Below are 23,878 nucleotides of genomic sequence, written 5' to 3'. Positions count from 1 at the left end.
TTTCTCCTCCTCTGCTGGGAAGCCCCCACAGCTGGATCCCAGGGCAGGATGTGGCCTGGGCTGGATCCGTTGGGAAGTCCCTGCAGCCCTGCTGGGATTTCAGCCCGGCGCTGGGGTTAATGTCCTGATTTGAGCTCAGATGTTGGGTGGCTCAGGCAGCCGCACTGGTCCCCAGGCAGGCTTGGCAGGGCCAGGCTGTCCCCAGCTGCAGGGAAGGGGCACGTTTAAATGATGCTCTGCTGCAGAGTCCAGCCTGGAAGAAGCAAGGAGAAGCGAGTAAGAGCAATTTTGCCCTGCCGTTTCCTCGGCAGACCCACAGTGCCTTTAAAGCAGCCAGGAAACCTCCTCTTGAGTTACTCAATGCCCCCCGGCCGCCTGGCCCCATCCTGTGCTGGCCATGGGTCCAAGTGCTGCAGCAAGGCAAAGCTTCCCCAGGCCACACACAACTGCCTTGGGAAGACAGAAGGGAACCATAACCCCACGGCCGTCACCCAGGCGTTGCATCTGCAGCAGGCTGCATCTGACACCTCTCCTGGGTTAATAACGATACCAGCACCGCGGTACCAGCTCAGGGAGGGCCAGCACTCAGCAGGAGCTGGAGACACCAGGGCTTGCAGGTGGGGATGGACACAGAGCAGGAGAGGAGTCTGTCACAGCTCCGGTGACATGAATCAGTTTCCAGGCATCTATTCAAATGCAAATAGTAGGCCAAACAAGTTTCTTTCAGCATCCACCCAGGGCAGATATGATCATTTGGCTTCGAAACCCTCCCCACAAGCTTTAGCCATGCAAATGCAGGGGTTCAACAAATGAGGGACTTTATTCCCAGTCAGGCTTCAGGCCAGCACATCCAAGCCCTGCACACAAGACTGGGACCCATGTAAGCATCATGTCCCCAGCCTCCAAACTCCTCCGCTGCTGTGGACCGCCACAGGCTGCAGGACCTTGTGACAACATCATCCACATGGCTCCTGGGGACAGAAGCACAGCAAGCGCATGAACCCCCTGAGCTCACACAGGCGGCCCCCCCTCTGTTTTGGGGAGGCAAACCATGGTCCCAGGGCCCCTGCCTCCCTGTCCCCATCCCAAAACCTCCCTGGCAGCTCTCACCAGCCCCAGGAGATGCTCTGGATTTCGCTGGGAGCCAGGATGAGCATGCTGGGGTCTCCGCAGGGGGCACAGGTCACGCTCCCTGATGGCAGGCCATGAGGAGAGGTCTCCAGGAGAGACCTGGGAGGGCAGGAGGACACCTATTCCTCCCAAGGCAGGTGAAGGACCAGGGCCCAAGGGGTGGCCAGGTCCTGCTAGGAGCTGCCCCGCATGGAAAACTTGGAGCCAGACCTCAGGCTGGCTGCTGTGTAGCGTGACGAGGCTCGACACCTCCGCTCGGCTCCGAGCCAAGCCCAGCGCCCCGGGATGCCGGGAGCCCTCCCTCCCTGCTACGTTCCTGCCTGATTTTGGCAGGCCATGTCCACAGCCTGCAGAACAGGCTCAGCTGGCAGCAAGCCCAGCAGGACAGGACAGAGCCTGGGGAGAAGAGCAGGCTGCAGGCACGTCACCCTGGGAGCACCTCAGGGGAGGTGGGGACAACGAGCCCATGCGGGGACAGGGCTGTCCCCAGGAGTCTGGCATCCCCCCACCACCTTGCCCACCTGAGATGAAGCTTCCCAGGCCCTGGCAAGCAGAGGAAAGGATGGAGAGATGAGGACCTAGATACCAGAAAGCATCCCTCAGGCAGCTGCTGCCTGCCGTGGCTCTCCAGCCTGGCTGCTGATTTAAATTCAAGCCAGATTGAGCCTATCCTCTGTTTCCACACCCAGCAACTCCAAGGCAGACAGACAATGACGGAGGGACAACCACATCCCAGAGCCTGGGCTCTCCACCCCTCCTGCAAAAACAACACACCCAGAGACGCAGCTCCCCGGCAGCGCAGAACCTACCTCCCCAGGCTCAGCGCCTTCCCGGGGACCCCGGAGAGAGGTTATCCATCCTGGCATGGAGAGCTGGGACAAGGTCTGCCCCGAGCATCGCCCCAGCTCTGGCTGGGGCAGGGAATCAGCCCTTTGCAGAGCACCAGGGCTGCAGCATTCAGCAGCAGGGGAACGAGGAGGGCTGGCAAACCCCAGCTGCAATTAAAGGTGGTTCCCAGCTCATTCCCCTAGCACAGGCACTGCTGACTCTCCATAGTTGCCCTGGGCTGGGAGCAGGAGGGAGCATTTATAGCCGCAGCCAAGGGAACCAGCTGGTGCTCGCTGCCTTGCCTGGAGGAGCCGAGTCAGGGTCACGCTTCGGAAATATTTGAGAAGTGCAGCAATTAGAAGATTTGAGCTGGCAGTCTGAGCTGTCTCCCTCTGCCCCTGGTTCATTGACGCCCCACACCAGTGCCCTCCCATGTGCATCTGCCTGGTCCTGCTCCCCTCCACGGGCACACGCTCACCCACCTCCCAGCACGGTGGGGATGGGTCTGGCTGGGACCCCGCAGCCGTTTTGGGCAGCGAAATCCCACTCGGCTCCATCCCCTGCACACGCAGCCCCGGAGCTGCTGCCGCCCGCCCCGACAAGCAGGCGTGACTCTGCTCCCCGCTCCCCGTTGGCAGCCGTGCCTCTCCGACACGCTTCCTAAGTGCCCGGCAGGCCTGATCCTGCCCGGCCGCCCCGCCGGGAGCTGCACCCCGCGCTCCCCTTTGCCATGGGGAGGAGCCGGGTTTGGCCACTGGGTTGCTTTGGTGTCTGATCCCAAATTATTGAGCACTTGGGGCTGGTGGGGGTATCCGCTTGTCCCAGCTGCCAGGGCGGGAGGCACCCAGCACATCCCCAGCCTCCCTGCGGGACCCCGGCTGCTTCCGCAACCAGGAAGGGGGTCCTCCCACCCCAGAGCATCCAGCCCTAGGCTGGGCTTCTGGGGCATGCTGCGGGGGGGACACCTTCATGGGGTGACAGAGGATTGGTTTGGAGGTGGCTCATCCCACCGAGCTGAGCCTTGCCGGTCTGGGGGATACATGGGCATGGGTTCGATAGAGATTGTCCCTACTGCCTGCTGGCCTGGCCTGCGTATAAACCCCGGTCTCCCAGAGGTCAAACCAAGGATGCCGGATTTTCTTTCCATGGCGGGGAGAGGCCCAAAGGGAAGAAGCAATACAAGAGCTCCTGGAAGCCGCCCGCCAGAGCGGAGGCAGCGATGGGGTCTCCCATGCCGGCTGCGGTGCTCCCCGGGGAGGATGCACCGGCTGCCACCTCCCCACCCGGCTGCCGTGCCGGCAGGGCTCACGGCGGTGCCTTGGCCTTGGCTTTCCCACGCGAGAGCAGCCTTGGGAAGCGGGAGGAGGAAGCGGACCTGCCCCGTGTTCCCGGCGTTTCCTCTCGGCCCTGCGCGCCCCGGGTTCTTTTTTTCTTGCTGCGACCGTGAGCGGGAGCAGGGAACAGCCTGTGTCCTGGATAAGGGCAGCAACCGAAACCACCAGAGCACAGGGAGCACTGTGTGCACCCCCAGCCCCCCTCCCCAGTGCCACCCTGCACCCTGGGGTGCCGACCCAGTGGTGGGAGCACCAGGGCAGCCACCAGGATGCTCAGAGCTTGTTCCATCCTCCAAACCTCGGCGTGTTCGCAGGACGCCGTCGGAGGCGTGGGGGGCAGCAGGAGGATGCTCGAGCCCCCCGCCCGGCCAAGGCAGACCCTGAAACGCCCGCCTGTGGGCAGGGAGGGCCCCAGCTGCCCGCTGCCAGGCAGCGGAGGGAAGAGGCAGGAATGTTAATGGGAAGCAGGTTCTCCGGGCCGATGGGTTTGCTGTGCCGAGCCAGCCCTGGGAGTGTGGTCCAGACATGGGGGTATGCAGGGGGGTGGCTGGCGGGGCAGGAAGACCTTTGTGGGTGCCGAAGGACCGCAGAGAGCACAGGTCCACCCTTGGGGAAACTGAGGCACAGCCTTCAGAGGGGGTGCATGCAGCCCGCAGGGACCCTGTCCTGTCCCCATCCCCATGCCAGGATGCCGGAGCGGAGGATGAGCTCCCAGGGCGCTGGGACATCTCCCCGCTCCGGTCACACACTCTGCGAGCAGAGGTGGCTCTTTGCAGCGTTCAGCCTTCGCCAAGGGTGTGACCAGCCTGGGTTTGGGGCCCAAATCTGCAAGCGTTTATCAGGGTGGCTCCGAGGAGGATTAACTCCTTCACCCGGGCTGCACGCACCCTCCCGACACCACTATCAGCTCTCCCACCTTCTCAGGTCCTTGTCCCCCACCCCATGTCCAGATCCTCCAAAATCTGTCTCTAGGACATCCCAGGGACCGTGCTGCGACGGGGGACCCCAGGCAGGGCAGCCCCTTGCCGAGCCGGGTCCAGGGAAGCCAGGACACTGTAGCCGGGTGCCGGCACAGCTCCAGAGGCTGCTTGCGGTGCCGGAGGCTGGCTGCCTGCCCAGGGACGGCGGTGGCAAGCTCAAACCCAGTGCCCATTGTGCTCCCGAGGGAGAGCAGGCGGCAGCGGGGCTGGGGGGGGAAGGGACGCACCATCCCGCACAGCATCTGGCCTCAACATGGGGCCAAGGCAAGTGCGGTCATCCAGTGCGTGGCCAGCGGGGCCGGGACGAGGCGTTAACCCCTGTGCACGGGGCTTAGCCACCCGATTCCCAGGGCCGCTGCTGCTGGAGGAGCTGGGGTGGGATGCGGCTGGGGTGGGATGTGGCCAGGGTGGGATGGGGCTGGGGTGGGATGGGAATGGGGTGGGATGGTGCCAAGGAAGGACGCGGCCAGGGTAGGATGGGGTTGGGGTAAGATGGGGCTAAGACAGGATGGGGTCACAGTGAAGGGGACCGCCCCGGCTGCGGGATGCAGGAGGAAACGCGTCCTGCCTGGACGGAGGCTGCGCGACGCCGCCGGCTGTATTTCGGTTTGCTCGTCCCTGCGGGCTGGGGCCGGGGAGGGCTCTGGGAGGATGGAGCGCAGCCCGCCGCATTCCCAGCGCCGCTGTTATTTTAACAATACCCCGCTGGCCTGCATGCCGGGGCTAATTTTAACCCTGGAGCCACGCCAAGCCGGCCCTAACTTTCCTCGCTGTGATTTATCCCAGCTATTTCCCTTCGAAAACAAGGCCCCCGTGCCAGCCTCGCTGTCTCCCCAGGCAGCGGCATGCTGCCCTGGGTCCTGCCCCGCTGGGCAGGGCAAAGCGGGGCCGGATTTGCCCCTCGGCGAGTTGTTTGGAGAGCAGGAGGGTGGCCGGTGTGGGGCCCCCCCCACCAGTGCTCAGCCCCCCGCTGCCCACGGCATGGGGATTTTCGGAAGCTGGCTGGAAGCCGGGGGATGCTCGCATGCAGAGCCTTGCCCGGGATCGTGGAGCGGCTCCGTTTTCCACAGACATCTCTGGGAAGGAGGTGGGTGTTTTTTCTACCGACAATTTTATTGAAAAGGCTGTGGGGCTTTGTTTTTTTTTTTTATCCTCCCTTTTCCCAGTCAACAGCCATGCTTGAGAAAGAGATTTCCCTTCGCCTCTGTGCATCTATTTAAAAACTGATTGGTAAAAATGCTGCAGAAACATTTGCAAAAAATGGAAAATATTGAAAATATCTCGTGACAAAAAAAAAAAAATCATTCTCTTCCAAATAAAGATCTTTTTCTTCTCTTTTTTCCATCAAAAAAGCCTTTAGTGTGCAAAATGTCGACCGCTTTGATTTCTTCTCCCAGCGGGCTCGGATGCAGCCACCTCTCTGCTCCAGGAGGATGGGTTTTCAGAAAGCTAAAAATCACTGGGCAGAGATACCAGCACCGTCACCTCCACGTCCGTCTCTCTTGTGACCCCCCCCGCGCCCCCGCCAGACCCGCGGCAGGGTGGGAGGTCCCCAGGGAAAGAGGTGGCACGGCCAGCCCGCGGGCGAGCCCTTCCCCATGAGACCGCAGCCTGCCTGCCCGGGAAGGGGGAAGAAAGCCCAAAGGTATTTGGTCACTAGCGTCATGAGTTCCCGTTCGTTCTCAGCCCGTCACAAACAGAGGAGGTCTGCAAGGCTGCGGATAGAGAAGTGCGTGATTTCGGTGGGGCAGCAAGCGGAGGCGTTAGAGGTTGTCGTACATGCGTAACGTCTTCTCCAGCTGCTGGCTGACGCGCTGGTAGAAGACGATCTGCTGCTTTAAGTAAGACTGCATCATCCTCTTGAAGTCGGCCACGCGCCGCTCGTGGAAGTGGTTCATCTCGGCTTGCAGGGCGAAGCCCACCACGCGGCAGCGCTTGCGGATCCCGTCCGCCTCCTCCTGGTCCATCCTGCCCTCGTCGCTCATCCGCTGGCTCTCCTTCACCTTCGCGAAGGCGGCTGGCGAGGCAGGGGGAAGGGTGAGTGGCTGACGGATCCGTGCGACCCTCCGTCCCCCTTCCCCTGGCACAGGCATCCCCGGCCAGCACCGGCGGGTCCCATCACCCTCCGTGCCGGGGCACCAGCCTGGCCCCACAGCCAGAGGTGCCGAGCTGCCCCGCGTGAATAAGGGAGGGATCTGCGTGCTCCCAGGCTGTCATCTCCCCGTGCCCGTCAATCCCTACCCCTCTCCTCCAGGCAGGGAAAGAGCAGGAGCCTTGTCCCTCTGGACTCTGACCTCCCCGACTTCTTTTCCGCCCCATCCCTGGGCAGTCAGCCTCGTATTTAGCAGGAGGTTTGGGGGCCTGGGCTGCTGGAGGGGTGCGACTCAAGGCTCGGGGTGCAAAGCTAACGTGGGGCACTGTTATCACAGCCAAGCACCCCGGCCAAGCCTGCCCTGGGAATGTTCGATGTCACCCCGTGGATGGGGGTCAGGAGCAGCCCTGGGAGAGACCCAGGCCCGGGAGGCGGTGAATCGGGGTTTGGGAAGGGCATGCAGTGCCGGCTGGAGCTCGGCTGGGAAAGCATCTCCCTCTCCCAGAGGCAGCTGATGCTCTGACACCAGTTTTTCCCCCTCCTTCCATTTATTTTTACAGCTCGGTTTCGAAAGAATCCTGCCTGGCTCCAGCCCTGCATTCCTCCCCCCTCATTAGCACAGAGGCTGTTTGCCTGAAAACAGGATCTGGCCCGCAGCTCACCGGGCTTTCTTCCCCTCTCCCTGCCCCTTGCCGGGAGCACTGGCCCCGGGGTTACGGTGCTCCCGCCGCGCCAGCCCTGCTCCCAGCGGAGAGGAGGAGGAGGAGGAGGAGGAAGAAGCAAAGGTTGGAGGCCAAATCCTGCCTTCCGCTCTGCCCACGCGGCCTCGCTTCCGGATGGGATCCAGCCCCTCTTCACCCGCCGCAGTAAACAACGCGGGGAGGGAAAGGCGAGGAAGCGGCCAGGGCTGGATCGCATCCTCCCCTTCCCCCTTTGCCTTCCCAGCCTCCCCCAGGGATGTGGAGCGATGCATGGACACCCCCGGGTGCTTGGACATGGACAGCCCTGGCTTCACCCTGGGGAAAACTCCCTGCCCCCCAAAATCCGAGGACGCCAGCGCGGTCGTCCCCTCCCTGCTGCGGGCAGCCGGGCCGGGAGGAGCGTGTGGACTTCAGCCCCGCTCCCACACCCGGCTCCGCGTCTGCATCACACCCCGCTGCCTGGGTGCAAAGGGACTCGGAGCCCTGCCTGCCCACCGCTCTCCCCAGGAAGGGCAGAGCCGGCACCTCTCGCCCCCTCTCCTCCTTCCTGACCCCCCAAATACCCAGAGGACCTGCAAGCACAAGGGGACAAAGGGGACGTGGGGAGCCCCGATGCCCTGGGGGTGCTAAACCCACCCCTCCTAGGCTCGGAGGGGCAGGGACGTACTCTCGAAGAGAATTGTCCCCAGAAAGTCCAGTGCGTGTCCCCCGGCCAGGGGAGTGCAGTGAGGCTGGTGGGAAGAAGGGACGTGTCCACATCCCACCTGCCCTGCGCATCCCCCCCGGCCCCTCTGACCGACCCAAGGCCATGTCCCAGCCGTGTCCCAGCCCCGGGGGAGCGAGCCCGAGCATCCCTGCTGGCCACCTAACCGCTGCCTCGGCCGGGGAGAGAGGATGAGGAGGGAGAAGCAGCGGTAGGTGGGGATGCGACGCAGCCCCTCACTCACAGGGTGCTGGGCAGGCTATCCTGGAGCCAACAGCGATGGTGCCAGCTCCTGCTCAGGGCTCGGGGGGAGCGACGCCTGCGCTGACACCCCCGGCCCCCGCTTTGGGCAGTAGTTATGGAGTCCATGGCATCGCTTGAGGCAAAACCTGATCCTGGACCCAACAGCCCCAGCTGAGGCTGGGGTGACTGGGGAGCCATGCCAGCAGGGACCATGCTGCTTCCCTAGGAGCCACAGGCAATGGTCCCCATCCTCATCCCCATCCTCATCACAGGATTTCCTCATTGCATCCCCATCCCGCTCCCCATGCTGCTCCCACCCATGTGGGGCCATCATGCAGGAGAGGTCATCACCAGGGGAGAAGAAGCCACCCTTACCTTTCTGGAGGTGGATGATGTCTGGGAAGTTGGAGAGGAGCCCTTGGTACAAAGAGAGAGTGTCCAGCATGAGGAACAGGTCGTTCTTGGGCTGCTCGGCGAACATCTCCCCCACGGTCTCGTATGTCTTGCCCGTGTGGGAGATGGCGTTGTTGAGGGCATCTGAGCTGTAGGGGGGGTCCATGTGGAAGGAGTGGCTGATGGCTTGGAAGGCATTGCCCAGCTTCTGGAACTCCTTCCGGAAGCCCCCCACGTGCTTGCGCACCAGCTCCGAGGCCACGTTGGTGAGCTGCAGGACGCTGTCGTCCATCTTCTTGCTGAAGGCCTTGAAGGCGTCCACGCGGTCCTCCACGTCCTGCAGGTCCTGGTGCTCCGTGGGGATCTGGATAGTGAGGAGGAAGCTGGCGCCCACCATCTCGTCCTTCTCCGCCCGGCGTTTGCCCAGCTTCCACTGCTTCTCGTCGCGGCAGCAGAGGAAGTGCTGGAAGCCCTCGTACTGGGAGAGGACGGGGTGGCTGGTCATATGGTCCATCCAGAGGATCAGCCGCCGCTTGCGCTTCTCGATGAAGTCCTCCTCAAAGCGCCCGGTGGCCTGCTTCTCGGGCAGGTGGGGCACCGAGATGACCGTGAACTTGTGCAGGAGGCGGTTGTAGAGCCAGTCAAAGTGCTTGTACCGCCGGTAGACGGGCGAGTTGATGTTGCTGGGGGTCAGCTTGTAGGAGATGTAGCTCTTGATGCCCTTGAACTTGGTTTGCTTGGTCGGGTCCTCCACAGAGCAGATGAAGGGGTGGGGGTTCGCCCTCCACTGGGGACCTTTGGAGCCCATCTCGATGCAGTACGCCTCGGCGATCTTGGACATCAGGGGCACGTCGCCCAGGATGAAGGCTTCCACCCCCGAGCGGACAAAGCAGGAGAAGCGGTTGAGGTTCCTCCCCACCACGCTGCCCCTCTTGGAGGAGCTCATGCTGTCCTGCCTCTCCAGCGCCGGCTTGGGCCGGTAACCGGCGTGCTGGTGGTGGCCGTACGCCGCTGGGTACTGCAGGCTGGGCGAAGGGTGCCCGTTGGTGCCCGGCGCGCTCCGGGGCTCCTCCACCACCGTGCAAGCATCGTCCCAGTCGTCCCAATCATCATCATCGTCGTCCTCAAAACTGCCCTGGTAGGAGATGCCGGGGTTGGGGGGGCCGTGTAGAAAGAGGAGTCGTGCCCAGGGGAGCCGGCCGGGCTGCCGGAGTAGTCTGTGTAGTTGGAGCCCGACCGGGAGCGGAGGATTTCGACGTAGGAGGCAGGGAAGAGGCCGGTCTCCCCGCGGCTGTTTTGGCCCTGTAACCACCCGTCCAGGGAGTTCTCGCTGAAGATGACGAGCTCCTCGTTCTCCTGGATGCTGATTTCCTCTTTGTTTTCGCTCTGGAAGTTGTAAAGCGCTCTGGCTTTCAACGCCATGGCCGGTCCCGGGAGGAGGGGACACGGCGTAACGCAATCCCCGCAGCCAAAAAAAACCCCCCCGGCGATACCGCAAGCTCGCTCGGCACCAGGGCCGCCCCGCACTGTGGGAAAAGGCTTGGCCAGTTTCTCAGGGAAATGAAAAAAGGTGGAGAAGAAATCCCCTACGAGGTGACGCCAAGGTCCGTATGTCCAAGTGACCCCCCCGATCCCAGCGCCCCGGTTAAAAACAACATTCCCCGGTCAAGCGAGCGGCATTTCCCTCGCTCCTACGGGATGTAAACCCCGGCCAGACCAAGAGCCGGGCTCTGCCATGTCCACGCAGGTTTTATCTCGCTGGGACGCTGATCCCGCGGTTTCACTTTCCAGGAGGAAAAGATCCGGCTGCCAGCGAGGAAATAAATCCAAAGCGACTTTTGTCGGGGTCCCTGTGGATAAAGCACCCCGATTTCCTCCCGCCAGCGGCTGCCAGTCGGTGGGCGCCGGGAAAGCGCCGGGAACCGACTCCAAACCCAGCCCAGCCTCCCGTGATCCCGGCCCGGGGATTTTGCAATTCCTTTCCGGGCCGACTTTCCCGGCGTTCGGTGGGTTTTTTTGTTGTTGTTTTGGTTTGTTGGTTTTGTTTTTTTTTTTTCCCTTGAAATCCGCAAATCTCACGCAGGACGGAGGGGAAGGGCCCCGCAGGCAGGGCAGCACCGGGGCCGGTACCGGGAGCAGCCCCCGCCGCGCCGGGGGCGTCCGGCGGCTGCCGGTGCCGGTGCGGGCGGCGGAGGGAGGGGGAGCCCGGCCCGCCGCGCCGCCGCTACCGGGGCCGGGGAACCGAGCGCAGCCGCGGCTCGGCCGCGCCTCCCGTCCCTCCGCGGACCCGGCGGGCCGCCCTCACCGCATGGCCGGGCAGGGGGCCGGGGGGGCCGCCGCTCGCTGCCGCCGCCCGGGCTCGGGGCCCCGGGGCCGCTCTCGGTACCGCCGCCCGGTTCCGGTGTCGGCGCCCGCTGCCGCTGCGCGATGTCGGTGCTGCTGCCCGGTGCCGGTGCCGATGCCGGTGCCGATGCCGGTGGCGGTGGCGGTGCCGGTGGCGGGGCTGGCCGCCAGCCTCCCGTGACGCACGGCAGCGCTGAGCTCGCCGGTTCGCAGCTCGGGAGCCGCGGGGAGCGGCGCGGCAGGTCGCACGCTGCCCTCTGCAGGCAGCCGGCCCGGGGGGGGCACGGATCCCGCCCACGGCCACGGCCCACGGGGGCACGGCTCCCGGCACCGGCTGCTCCCGCGTCCCTGACCGGGAATGGTCCCGGGCATCCCTGCCCGCGGTGGTCCCCTCTGTCCCTGCCCGGGGTATCCCCTCCATCCCTGCCCTGGATGTCCCCTACGTCCCTGCCTTCAGTGTCCCCTCCATCCCTGCCCGGGGTGGTCCCCGCGTCCCTGCCGGGGATGCCCTCCACACCCGTGCCCGGTCACGGCCCCGAGTGTCCCTGCCCGCTTCCCGTTCCCCGCTCCACTCCCGGCGGGAGGGGAAACTGAGTCACGGAGGGGGGGGCTGCCGCTGGCCGGGGCGGGGGGCACGGAGCCTCCGCGCCGCCAGGGGGCGGCGGGGGGCTTCTGCGGCACCACCCCTCCCCGTCGGGCGGAAGTGCGTCATGGCGCGCGGCCGTCGGGCGGGCGTTGCCATGGAGGAGCTGAGCGCGGCGCTGGCGGCCGGCGTGGGCCTGGCGGAGCCCAACAGCCCGGCGGCCCCGCACCCCCGCCTGGCCGCCTACAAGGCCCGCGGCGGCCCGGGGCAGGCCGAGCGCCGCCAGCGCCTCCTCCGCCTCCAGAGAGAGTGAGCGAGCTGGGGCTGGGGCTGCGGCTGCGGCTGGGGCCCGGGGGAGGGGAGGCCCGGCCCGGCCGGGGGGCGCCGCCTGGGGTGGGTAGGCCCGTGCTAGGCCCGCCGGGCGGCCTGGGCTGTGGAGCCGCGGCCCAGGGCCCTGGTTGTGGGGAGAGGACGGGTGGTGGCCTGCCTCCCGCAGAGGGCAAGCCGGGCTGTTTCCTCCCACCCCCCCAGGAGGCGGCTGGACTACGTGAACCATGCCAGGAGGCTGGCAGAGGACGACTGGGCAGGGGTGGAGAGCCAGGGCGAGGAGAAGGAGGGGGAGGATGCGGAGGAAGAGGAAATGGACGTGGATGCTGGCAAGAAGTTGCCCAAGCGCTATGCCAATCAGGTGAGGAGCTGCCTGCCTCTGCCTGCCTGGGACGGGGTGCGGGTGTGAACACAGGGCCAGGCAGGGTGAGGGATGTGGGGTGGTGAGGCTGGGCTGGGCATGGTGAACGGCCATGGTGATGGCTGCGTCGGGGCTGAGAAGAATACGTCCTGCCTGGCTTGGTGCTCGGTGAGGAGCCGTGCCTCAGTTCTGCCTGAGATATGTTGTGTTCAAATGGAGGACAGGCAGAGATGAGTTCCCTGTGTGCTTTGGGAGATTTCAGCTCGGCTAGCAGCGTTTGTATCCCGTTGTGCTGCAGTCGGTTAAAGAATTCCCTCTTTCCCCATGTCTGGGACACCAGGAAGGAAAGGAAACCTCAACTGATGGGTTTTATCAGCCTTGGTTGCCATATTGGTCCTAAAAGACATACAGCCTTTGAGATGATCACCGCCAGGCAGTCTCTGAAGAGGTCAACTTGTCTGGGCTCTTTACCTCTAGTATTTAGGAATCTCGAAGCTCTGCCAGGTATTTATAAATAAATAAATTTAAAGTGCTGGAGTGGGGACCAAGGTACAGAGGTGCCCAAGCGAGGCCTGTGAGTGCCGTGCTGTAGTCTGAAGCTTAGCCAGCAGCTGGGAAGCAAGAGAAAGGCTTGGGGAGGGTCTGTTATGCAGGTTGGTTAGAGAGAGGGAGTGGGGCCCCTTTGGTGCTGCAGTGCAGGGTGACGAGCAATGCAAGTTGCCTCTGAAGCACCCAGTGTAGCTGTTGAAGCCAAGTCGAAACCTTCTTGCTTCATCCTTGAGCTGTGAGTTTTCCATAACTTCAGGAGAGTTGTTACTAACTGATTTTTTCTCTGGATTTCTCTGTAGCTGATGCTGTCAGAATGGCTGGTTGATGTCCCCTTGGATCTGGAGCAGGAGTGGGTTGTAGTGGTGTGTCCCGTCGGGAAAAGGGCGCTAGTCGTGGCGTCCAGGGTAAGCGGCAGCAGTGGTGATGTCTCACCGTTTGGTAAAGGACCCGTACCTGTTTCCCAGTCGACATAAGACTGGCCCGTGTGCCTTGCTTGACTTTTTTTTTTTTTTTCCTCTCCCATTTCCTCACAGGGCACAACAGCAGCTTACACCAAGAGCGGCTTCTGTGTCAACAGGTTCCCGTCCCTGCTGCCGGGGGGAACCGGCACAATTCAACGAGTGAGAAAGGTAACGGTCCGAGGAGGCTTTTGGGATAGAGAGAGGGGAACCGCCTGCTTCTCCCTGTGAGTGTGCGTGCCGGCAGGCTCGGTGCTGCTCCTCCAGCTCCCCCAAGCCCCGGAGCTGTACCCTTTCTGGTGCTGGGGGTAGTTAGCTTCAGGCCTGTTTGTGTATCTCTGGGGATAACTAGACGTGAACCATATCAGATCCCTTTATGCTAGATAAGAACATCTTTTAATTAGCTGCCTGGTTAACTGACACTCTTAAACCTCAACATCCTCTCTGTCTTCCAACAGAGCGCTGTGTACGGTGTGGTCTTTCTTAATACTTCTTGCAGTTGCTTTCTTGCCCTGAAGAGGGGTTACTGTTTGATAAATGCCATTTTCTGAAACATGCCTTTGCTTGCTGTGCCTCTGGCTGGTACCTTTGTAGCCTTGTTGGACTCCTCAAGCTAAAGGCTTTTTGTGGTCACAGCTTCTATTAGCAGAAGGGGATCCCTCTGCACCTCGCAGCCTTATATCAGGGCAGGCTTAACGCAGGAGGGACTTGATCTGGCATTTGCCTGTTGGGTTGGGCAGTCTCTGGAGCACGTGTGGACCTCCCTGTGCTTGTGTCCGCAGTGTACTGCATCTTGGACTGTATCTACAACGAGGCAAAGCAGACGTACTATATCCTTGATGTGATGTGCTGGAGGGGACACCCCGTTTATGACTGCCAGGTACTGAATCTGCCCCCTCTGCCCTGCCCTCCCTTTTGTTCCCTGTTCGTGAGCTGCTTTGCAGCCAGCACTGGACATAGCCTACTGTGCAGTAGGATGGGTATTTCGTCTAAGCACCAGCCTCTTTACAGCTTCTGGGCTGCTGGCTACGGGAGTAATTGGGTACATCTTTTGGGGGGGTTGTGGGAAGAGTTTGGGGTGCTGGTTCATCCTGCAGGTGAAGCTGAGTTTGTAAATCTCCCGGGCAAGTGTAGAGGAATGGAGACGCTCGGCAGGTGCTGATCGGTGATGTGTGGTGGACAGGCATTAAGTCTCTGCCTCCTTTCACAGACCGACTTCAGATTCTTCTGGCTCTCCTCAAAGATCCAAGAGGAGGAAGGGCTGGGAGAGAAAAGCAGGATTAATCCAGTAAGTTCTTTTGTACTGAGAGGAGGAGGAGGATGGGGGGTAAGCTCTCCTGTTCAGCAGGCTTCAGCACTTTCTTTCACCAGCGGAAGCTTTTTTCTTCCCCCTCCCCCTTATCAGGCTTCAAAGTGTACTTCTGACAAACTGGGATGCCCTGTTCAGGATGTAAATAGAACCACTGAATATTGTAAATGAGTGTGGGTGGTTTTTTTTCCCCCGCCAAAGTGCTGAGGGAGATCAGACTGCAGGGTATCAGCTAACTTCCATGCTGTTTTTAGCTTTCCCTTGGAACAGAATGGAAAACCAGTGTGGTTTCTGTAAGGGCAGCGTTGGTCGGCAGCCTGACTACAATGGGATTTATTCTTGCGTAGTCTTGTGGGCTCGCAAGGCAAGGGGAAAGGCTCGTAAAGCTTTAGCCTTCCCTCCTGCTTAAACTAATCATTGAAGCTGTCGGGATGGATGCCACGTTGCCACCCAGAGTCCCTGCTGAGCAAGGATAAAAAGTCTTCCTTTGAAGACCTACACGTGGAGGTCAGACCTAGAACCCACAGCAGCTTGGAAAGTGATTTTTGGGGACAGACGTAAGAGATTTGGCAGCCTGGCTTATGGAGCACAGTTTGTAAAGCGGGACCTGATCGCTGTGCAGACACAGCTGAGCAGAGCAGCTCCTGCGGGCTGCGCAGATCGGTCAGAAATGGGGATGACCACTCCTGTGCCAGCAGTGAAGGTATCTGTATTTGGAGAACATCTTGTTCTGACTCTTAACGGGAATATCCAGAAGACAGCTACCTAAGGACGGGGGGGTTGTTTCAGCTTTCATTTCCTGGGTGGAAAGATTTGCTTGGCTGAGCCAGCAGCCTGGAGCAGACGTCTGTCTGCTTTGCATCCTGCCCAGAGGTCATCATTTTCTATTTTGGTTAAAAGAGCATCTCAGGGTCAGCTCTCCTGAAAAGTCCTTCCTGCAGCCTTAGATGCTTGGAAGAAAGGTATTGGGAGCATCTGGGAGCTCTGCGCTGAGTCTCTGCTACCCTCATTTCTCGTTAAATGCCAGAGAGGGGATCTGTTGGAACTGGGATGATAAAATACCTGAAACAGATAATTCTGGGTGCTCTAAGATTTCATGCTGTCTGGGCATCGTGGTGGCAATCCATAGGTCATCTTTTAAAGGTCACCTTCTGTTTCTGGAGTGAGATTTGTAAAGTTGCAGCAATGTACGTGCTTTCTCCAGCAGTGCTGGAGAGATGGCGGGGGTTATCTCTAACGACCATTCCCACCCCATCCTCTCTGGTGGCTAGGGTGATTTTTGTAGGTTGCATGAAGCAAGCACTCCCAGTTACTCTAGTGGGATATGATTGGCACCGATGGACAGCTTGGTCCTGTTGTCTCGTCTCTAGATCTGGGGTTTGCTTACGAATTGCTGTTGTGAATCGCATCAGAGGTCGGTCTGTCTGTCCCAATAAGCCGTAGTAATCACAGAGACCAGTCGCTATGGGAAGAGTAAGAAATTGGAGATACCTATCACGTTCCCTCTGACTTCATCAGCCAGGGGTTGTACCTAGATCATGGAGGTAATGGCCACCGGGGGACCTGCCTTTCAGGAGCTGGTCTAATCCTCTTTTGAGCCTGTTTGTGCTTTTGGGCCCCTGATACCCTGTGGCAGGAAGGCCAGTGGTTTAATGCTGTGGTCCCTGCTTGAGATCTCCTCTCTGGTTGCTTTATCTGATGCCTGTCCCTCACCCTTTCCCTCTCATGCTGGATCTTGCACTGGGGGAAATCCTTCCTCCTTAGCTGCCTCCACACCAGTGCTTGATTCAGTGACTTGTTCTGCTTTAGGCCATGCACTTGTCTCTTCTAACCCTCTCTTACTCTTTCAGTTCAAATTTGTGGGCCTGCAGAACTTCCCCTGCTCCTCGGACAGCCTGTGTAAGGTGCTGGCTACGGACTTCCCCTTCGAGGTGAGAACACGCAGGCAGGGGCCTGGACCTCAGCCTTAGAGACAGCCCCGCTGCGCATCTGCCAGTGCTTGGAGAGAGGTGCATCCCCTTCGCTTGGGAACTGTGCTCTCCCGAGGCCTGCAGGAAGCTTGCTGAGCTGCGCTGTTGTTTCTCTGTATGGGGGATGGATGCCTTTTGTGCACGTGGCTGATCTGTTACCCTGTCACCAGGTACAGGCTGCATCTAACCAAACTCATTCGCAAGAGTTAAACCGTAGCACTGCCTGTGTTAGGGCTGTCTTTACTGCCGTTGACTGTTGTCTGAAGGAGCCCTTGGGGAAGAGAGGATGATGCGGACACCCAGGCTGCCTCTGGAAGCAGCATAGCTCACATTCATGCGGCAGCCTGCTGGACAGCTGACCTCTTTAGGGCCAAAGCTGGTACTGCCTGCTGCCCTGGGTGGGCTTACGTGGGTACAGGCATGAGGATCTCTGCGGTGTGCTCCCTCACGTGGTGGTGTTTCTCGAGAGGTCTGTGGGGTGGGCAGTGGGGTCTTTCTCTGACCTCTGTCACAGGCTCTGTGTTTCCTTAGTGTAGCTGCTTCCATCTGTCTATGTACAAGGCACCCAGCTATCTTGTGTCTTGTGGGGAGGAAAGAGAAGGGTGGTGGTAAGCTCCCGAGGGTTTCTGAGGGGTTCGGGTGTTAGTGATGGGCGCCTGAGACATACTGGAGCTGGGGGCAGATGGCTGTAACAGGGATGGCTGGGAGGGGTTCAGATGGGTTCCAATCACTCACAATTCAGGGGTTCCAGTTGGATCTTGTGGAGGGGATAGTGCGAGCTCTGCTTTTTGCTTTGGTACAGAGCCGGCAGCTTCCTGCCTTTGGCTTCTGCTGCTCTTGGCTCTCTGAGGTGGCCGTTCCCCCAGCAAGAGCGGCTGAACAGGACGCCTGCATTTGCTTCATCAGCTTTAGAAGTAGGTGCTGTTGTGCTGTTCAGGCCTCTCTGCTGAGCTGTGGGAGAAGGGCAGGACAGGCAAATCGATGTGCCACCCAGTTCAGCTCTGTGTGGTTGTCGAGCAGCAAGTCGGAGGCCCTCGTGAAAACAGCTCAGGCTGCTTTTGACTGCCCTGGCTGACTTGGCACTGAAGCGGAAGAGGACAGAGGAGGTGATGGCATTCCGGCGCAGCGTCAGTGACAAACATCTGGGAGCCAGAAGCTCCTCCAGTGGCTGCAGCAGTTCCTGCGGAGTGCCCAGTCTCAGCCCTAGATCAGGAACGGCCTCTACAGAGGTTGCTTGTCCCGCTAAGCCAAGAGCCACGTTGATTTGACTGTGTCTCTTGTGCTCTCCCGGCCCAAGTTAGCGATTAACGTAAGTGCAGGTTTAAATTCAAGGGACGCTAATTGGGCTGCGAGGGCTGACTTTGCCTTCTGCTTGTCAAAGCCAGGACAGTCATTAGAGAGAGTCGGAAAGTCCCAGCCCCTTGCTGGTCTTGCCAGACCCCGCTCCGAACACAGATCAGGGAGTGTTGAGAAGGCAGCCCAGGTTTCCTGCAGCTGACTTGCTCAATTACAAATGCTCTGTAGAAACAGTCATTCCCGTCTTTACTGAAGAAAGTTTCATTCCTTACTGAGGCATCTGCTCCCACGAGAAAAGGCTTGAGGAGTCTTGCCCCACTGCGGTCAGAGCAGAAAACTTTCGGCCTGCGAAGGAGACCGTTGCGAAACGCCGGGGGAGGGAGACGGAGTTGATCAGAGTCTCCCTTGTAATCCAGCTGTGATTTGCCCCCCCAGGTTCTCCGGTCAATACATCGGGGTGCGACCCCAACAAGTGAAATGTGGTGTACTTCGGCTCAAAGCAGCCGGTAACCCCACAGAAACCGTGGTGCCGCTTCCAGGAATGAAGGGAAGCGTGGGTCTCTTGGTGATGTGCCACAAGAGGGAGCCCAAGAAATCCCTGTAAATAGCTTCTACCAACAGCCCATGACGAAATCAACTTTGCGGGAGGCAAAATACAGCCTTTCTATAGATAGTGCAGTATAATAGAGGTCGTCTTATGCCTGGGCCCAGCATCTCGTGATCCTTACAAGGATCTCGTGCGTGTGGTGGCAACAGAGGTGGTGAGCGCTTTCAGATCTGGGTCTTCAGAGTTAATCTGTAACCTTAGAGTTAGGACCTGATCCGCTATATTCAGCGGAATTCTTTTCCACTTAATTCAGTGGACTTTGGATCAGTTGACTGGCACTGAATTTGAAGTGGTTTTTGGAGTGGATCTGAAGAGCTACTGTCCTACTCACAGATTGAGTAAAACAACGTTCAGGTTTCCACGAAGGCAGGGGGAGCCAAAGCCTCTGAGAAACCCCGGTGCGAAGGAATGGGAGTACAGTTAAGCACCTAAAATCTGAAAAGCGTGGCTGTGAAACGTGAAATCCTGCCAGGCCAGTTTCCCATCAGGTTCGGTCGTTTAGGGACAGTGTCAGCCCTTATTCTGATGTGCCTGGTGTCAGTGCGGTGACTCAGGGTAGGGACCCGGCCAACAAATTAATAAACTGGAAGGAATATGGGAGTAACTTAAGAGAAATCAGGGGAAAGAAGAACATGACCTAACACTCCACCAGGCTGAACTCCTTTGAATTCTCCAGCCTGGGCAAGATCTTTGGAGTGGTCTGGAAGGCAGAAGCCTTCCCAGGCTCTGATCTTTACCGAAACATTCCTGTGGGTGCCAGAGAATCCCCTTTGCTCATCAAGTACCGTGCGCCCGCAGGAATGGGCTGGACGTGCAGGCGTGGTGCTGGGGTGCCGCAGAATCTGGCTCTTCCCAAGTCTTCCCAGGAGGCAGGGGGAGGGAAAAGCTTTGTACTTTAGATATCCAGAGGGTTACACAAGCTCATCATGATGTTTACTGTTCTGGTTTTATGTTTTCCTAGCACAGGAATCCCCCTTTTTCTGGGATTGTTTTGCAAGATCTTAACAGTGACTGAAAATTATGGACAGAGTAGTGCAGGAAGCTCCACCCGCTCTGCTGGAGGTTAGCATCAATGGTGCAGAGATGGACGTATGCTGCTCTTTGCTCAGCTTGGCTCACAGTCCGGCACGGTAGCAGAAATCACCTTGATCCGCTTGGTTCACCGATGCCTCAGCTCACTGCCGATATATGTGCCGTTCTGCCGTATATATTCTGGGGGCTGTAGGCTCGGGGAGGGGGCCTGGGAGCAATTCAGCCTGAGGTGGGCTCTTTTTCTCATCTCTTCTGCCCACTCAGCCACTCTTACTCGTAGCCAAATGGCCTTTTAAGAGCTTGCGAGGCTGAGCTAAGAGGAGCACCACCTCCAGCGTCAGCCTGACAGCAGCGGGATCTAACCTTGTCGAGCGCACCCCTGGGAAGCGCAGGAAGAAGGGGGTGAAAATCCCTGAGCATGGTGGGGAAGTGGGGAAAATGTCAGCCAGCTGCAGTATTGCAGAGTGTGGAAATAGTAGCACAAGAGTTAGGGCCTAAACCTTCAAAGTCCTGAGTGCCCTTAACTGATTGCTGGAGAAGTTCTCTCTTGGGAAACATGAAGAATTTATTTTGCATAAGCCAGCTGAAAGAGCTGTAGCAGCGTTACGAATCGGGGCTCCTTGGCGTCATGCGCTCTGACTAATTACTCTCCAAATGTATTATTTAAAATAACCTTAATCCAGTAAAGTGGCCTCGCCGTGCACTGCCTTATTCAGAAACCTGATGGCTTTTCTGCAGAATGGGATCATAGCAACCAGAGGAAAAATACTGGTCTGTGCCGACACCAGGCTGAAATTGTTTGCCTTTGACGATTTAAAGCCATCCGGCAGTCGCTGGGCTTGCACTGATCTTTCAGGGCAGGAGCTCTGCAGGTTTCTTCTTTCCCTTCCGCTATTTATTGCACTGCTTGAGGAAAAACGATCCAGCTGGTAGTTTTGGCCTGTCAACGGAGAGCGGTGCTGTCGTCTGGCGCTCTGTCGTCCACCTGCGAAAGCCTCCAGCTCTGGCCTTTCATTCACTCTCTCTCCTCTTTACAGGTCGACGGACTTCTCTTCTATCACAAGCAAACCCACTATACCCCCGGCAGCACCCCGCTGGTGGGCTGGCTCCGGCCTTACATGGTACCCGAAATCCTCGGGCTCGCTGTGCCCGCTACCGTGCTCACTGCCAAACCAGACTATGCTGGGCGTCAGCTCCAGCAGATCATCGAGAGCAAGAAGAGTAAAAAGCTGGCAGCAGAAAAGGGTCACCCGAGCAGCGCGGCGGCTGCGAGGAACGGACATTATGAGCTGGAACACTTGTCTACCCCTCAGCCAGCAAATTCTCTGGAGGGCCAGGAGGAAGCAGTGAGCCAGATGGAGAATTAGGCTGCTGGGACAGACCGGTTGGGTAAGGAGAAAGCGAAAGGTTCCCCGCTTCTCACTGTCACTCACGCTCCCTGAGAGGGGGGCAAAGGTAATGATAGGATGGTTTTGTTTAAAGGGCACGAAAGTGGAATATCTTGTTCTGAGTGCCGCTGGATTTTTTTTTTTTTATTATTTTTATTTTTTTTGCCAGGGCTTCTGCGAGGCCTTAACAGGATTGTCTGGTCCTTCGCTAAGGCAGTCGTGCGTCGGGAAATGAAATGATCTGTCCCCATATTGCAGGGTTCCCGGTTCAGCTCCTGACCCTGCTTCTCTTCAAGCCTCTGGCAAAGCTCCAGCATAGGAACAGTGCTCAGACCTCCGAGGTGCAGCTGCTGCTGGTAACGCCAGCCCCGACGGCAGCCCCACCTCCCCGGCCCCGGAAACCGGGGCATTTCAGCCTTTGATCCAGCTGTTTACCGAGGCCTTCTCAATGAAAGTTTTGTGGTCAGTCCGCTTCTAGTAACAAAAAGTTTGCAGGAGGCTGCTGTAAATCCGAAGGCTGGGCTTTCCACGCCCGCGTGTTACTGAGGAAAAACTAAATTTCCTTGCATCGCAGCGGGCCCTGCCTCCGAGCACAGCTTTGTGCGGCGCGAGCGTGGCAGAAGCCTGTTCTCGAGGCTCTTCTCAGTAGGGGGAGGAAGGAATGGTTTCGCTCTGAAAAACGCTAGCATTGATTGTGCCAAATAAAAGGTTTCTCAGAAAGACAAGTTCTTGAGCGTCTTCCTGCTACCTAAGGGTGGATGCGTGCTCTGCCTCCCAAACAGGGATTGAAAAATCGGTTACGGCGCTAACTGGAGCGGAGGAAATGTTTGATTCTCCTCCGCGCACCGAGGTGCTTCAGTCCCTCCCCGCGAGCACCGGCTGCTGCCTTTCCCCGGTTTTAGCGGGGATGAAACGATTGCACTCACCGTCCCCAGGTTGTTTTCCAGAGGGAGATTAAAAGGCCAGAGCGGGGCTGCTCTCGCCACGGCGGGGGGAGATATCAGGCTAAACACGGCGCTGGGGAGTCTCCTCCCGGCCGTCTATGAAAATGCCCCCGGAGGAGGCCCCGTATCCAGGAGGAGATACCAAGAGCAGGGATGGCTGCCCGCAGATAGCGGGGGCACTTGTATCCTGCCCTCGCACCCCCCGTTTTTCCCAGAAAAACGCTTGTTTCTGTGCCAAGCGCGTGGGCTGCGTGCGATCATCTGACTGTGCAGCCGCTATTGATTATACCAGCGGGCAGCAGGAGCTGTCCTAACTGCGGCAGAGCTTGCTGCGGGAGGGGGCTGGCCTCGGCTCGCCCTCCCCGGGAGGGCAGGAAACAGCACCCCGGCTCCGCAGCGTTCGGATGCGGCCAAGCGTGCGGCAACCTTTTTTCAAACGGCTGCTTATTTTATTATTTTTATTATTTTTTAATTTTTTTTAGCATGTGAAGCAACTGGCCTGGGGGAAGAGGACAAACACCCGGGCTGCCTTGTCCTCCCCGTCCCTCGAAGACTCTGGGCTGCTCCGGCTGCGGGTTCCCCCTACGCTTCGGCCTCACCGGCTGTCAGAGGGCTGCAGGGAGAGCCCCGGCCGCCGGGAGACGGCATCCAGCCTCCTATCAGCGTAGTTTTCCTTCTGTCAGGCAATTAAACCCGGAGGTGGGCATCTGGATGTAAGATTTGTGCATCCCTTAGGGCAGAGAAAGCTGCAGCTCAGGTTACCGCCTCCCTGCTGCCCTCCAGCAACCTTTCAAGGTCCTCCAGCTAAGGGAAGGGAGTGGGCAGGAGAGAAAATACAGCCGAAGAGGGGCTGCCTTCAGCTGCTTGCTCCGATCGATGGAGGAGAGCAAGAGGGAAGCAACTGTAGCTTTCCGCCGGCTCCAGATGATGCCGCATAGTTTCCCTTTTAAAAGCGTGAGCTGGGCTGGAGAAATAAATATTTGCGTTACAATTCCTGTTGGAAACGAAAGGCTGTGTTTGGAGAGAGGGTGTTAAACGGAAGTCACCGGGGCCAACGCAGTTCGTTGCTGTGACTGTTTTATTTGCTGGGTGCGATCCCGCTCCCAGCTGTTCCCTGCCCTGCTCCCAACTGGAACAGGCGGCAGCTTCGGCAGTGACCGAGGAGGGGTCACCCCCCGGGGGCTGAAATTTAGTCTGGGGCAGGAGAGCTGAGCGGGTGGCTCAACCTGTACGCGTGGCCTGGGGCTCCGGAGGCCGGACAGCCAGCCAGCCCTCCAGCCCGCATCCAGCTTGGGGCTCAGCCCCTTCCCTCTGCCCTTTCTTCCATTTTCTCCGAGTTAGGTGCAAAGGCTCTGGCTGCGGGCACGTTGCCAACGCAGTCCTCCTCAGCTGAACAAAATGTCCCCCTGTCCCGGGGCCTGGCTTTTCGGCGGGGCCGCCGCTGTGCGGCACAGGGCCCTGCTCCCCGGCATCCCCGCTCCTTCCCGGCGGCCCCTCCGGAGGAGCATCGGGGCTCTCCATCCAGGCGCTGGCACCTGCGCCCAGCCGGGGAATGCAATTTCGGGATTGTAGAGGAGGGAGAGCAAAGAAACGGCTGGAAATCCCGGATGCCTGTTTGCGCAGCGGGAAGGCGCAGGCCTGCCTCTCCTGCCCGCGGGGGAAGGCTGCGAGGCAGAGGCTGAAGTACCGGCAAGGGAGGATGCCGCTGCCACGAGCTGCCGGGAAGGGCCGGCGGGAGAGGCGAGGCTGCGTGCCGCGGCAGCGGGGCCGCTCCAGGGAGCCGATCCTCGGGGCAGGCTGACTGCTCCCGTTCTGGGGTCGCTGCTCGCACAGCGTGGAGGTACAGCCCGCATCCAGAATAAAAAAAAAAAAAAAGACTGATTTTGGGCCCCGGGGAGCTCTGCTTGGCGGTGGGCTCGCACAAACACACAGCACGGCCTTTGCGTTTCCTCGAAGGTCCCTCGTAAGCCTGGGTGCGAAGGTGTCGCAGGCTGGAAGGCAGAGCCCCGGGGGGGCTTTTCCAGCGCTGCCCCTTCCTCGCCTCCTGGCTTGCCCTTCTCTCCTTTGCGGGCAGCGCCGGCGGAGGTCCGGCAGGGCTGCCTGCCACCATCTTAGCGGCGGCAGCGGTGCTATCGCCCGCCGAGGCTGTAACCGAAGCTGGGGGATGCCGGGGGACGCGACGCCGTGCCGGCAGAGCCGAGCCAGCCCGGGGCGGGGCGGGGAGGGGAGGGGAGAGGCAGGGCTCCGCCGGCTCCATCCCGGCAGCTGCCGGGGCCGCTGCCCTCGCTGCTGCCGGCCCGAGAGGC

At 59.8% G+C, this 23,878-nt stretch overlaps 2 protein-coding genes across 2 annotated transcripts; one reads left to right on the top strand and one right to left on the bottom strand.

Annotated features, from left to right (window-relative positions):
* Positions 1-5,382: 5,382 nt before the first annotated feature.
* Positions 5,383-10,531, bottom strand: SNX33 (sorting nexin 33). The gene is given in 3 exon segments (XM_050903228.1): positions 5,383-6,290; positions 8,388-9,551; positions 9,554-10,531. Coding segments are annotated over 3 exon segments (1,692 nt in total). The 5' UTR covers positions 9,828-10,531; the 3' UTR covers positions 5,383-6,036.
* A 957-nt stretch (positions 10,532-11,488) lies between these two features.
* Positions 11,489-21,339, top strand: SNUPN (snurportin 1). The gene is given in 9 exon segments (XM_050903316.1): positions 11,489-11,640; positions 11,863-12,019; positions 12,868-12,972; positions 13,102-13,162; positions 13,165-13,197; positions 13,809-13,906; positions 14,237-14,314; positions 16,186-16,266; positions 20,278-21,339. Coding segments are annotated over 9 exon segments (1,095 nt in total). The 3' UTR covers positions 20,608-21,339.
* The last annotated feature ends 2,539 nt before the right edge of the window (positions 21,340-23,878 follow it).

This window comes from Gymnogyps californianus, chromosome 11, assembly GCF_018139145.2.
Source record: "Gymnogyps californianus isolate 813 chromosome 11, ASM1813914v2, whole genome shotgun sequence".
Classification (NCBI taxonomy): Eukaryota; Metazoa; Chordata; class Aves; order Accipitriformes; family Cathartidae; genus Gymnogyps; species Gymnogyps californianus.
This window is presented reverse-complemented; position numbering and strand designations above follow the sequence as displayed.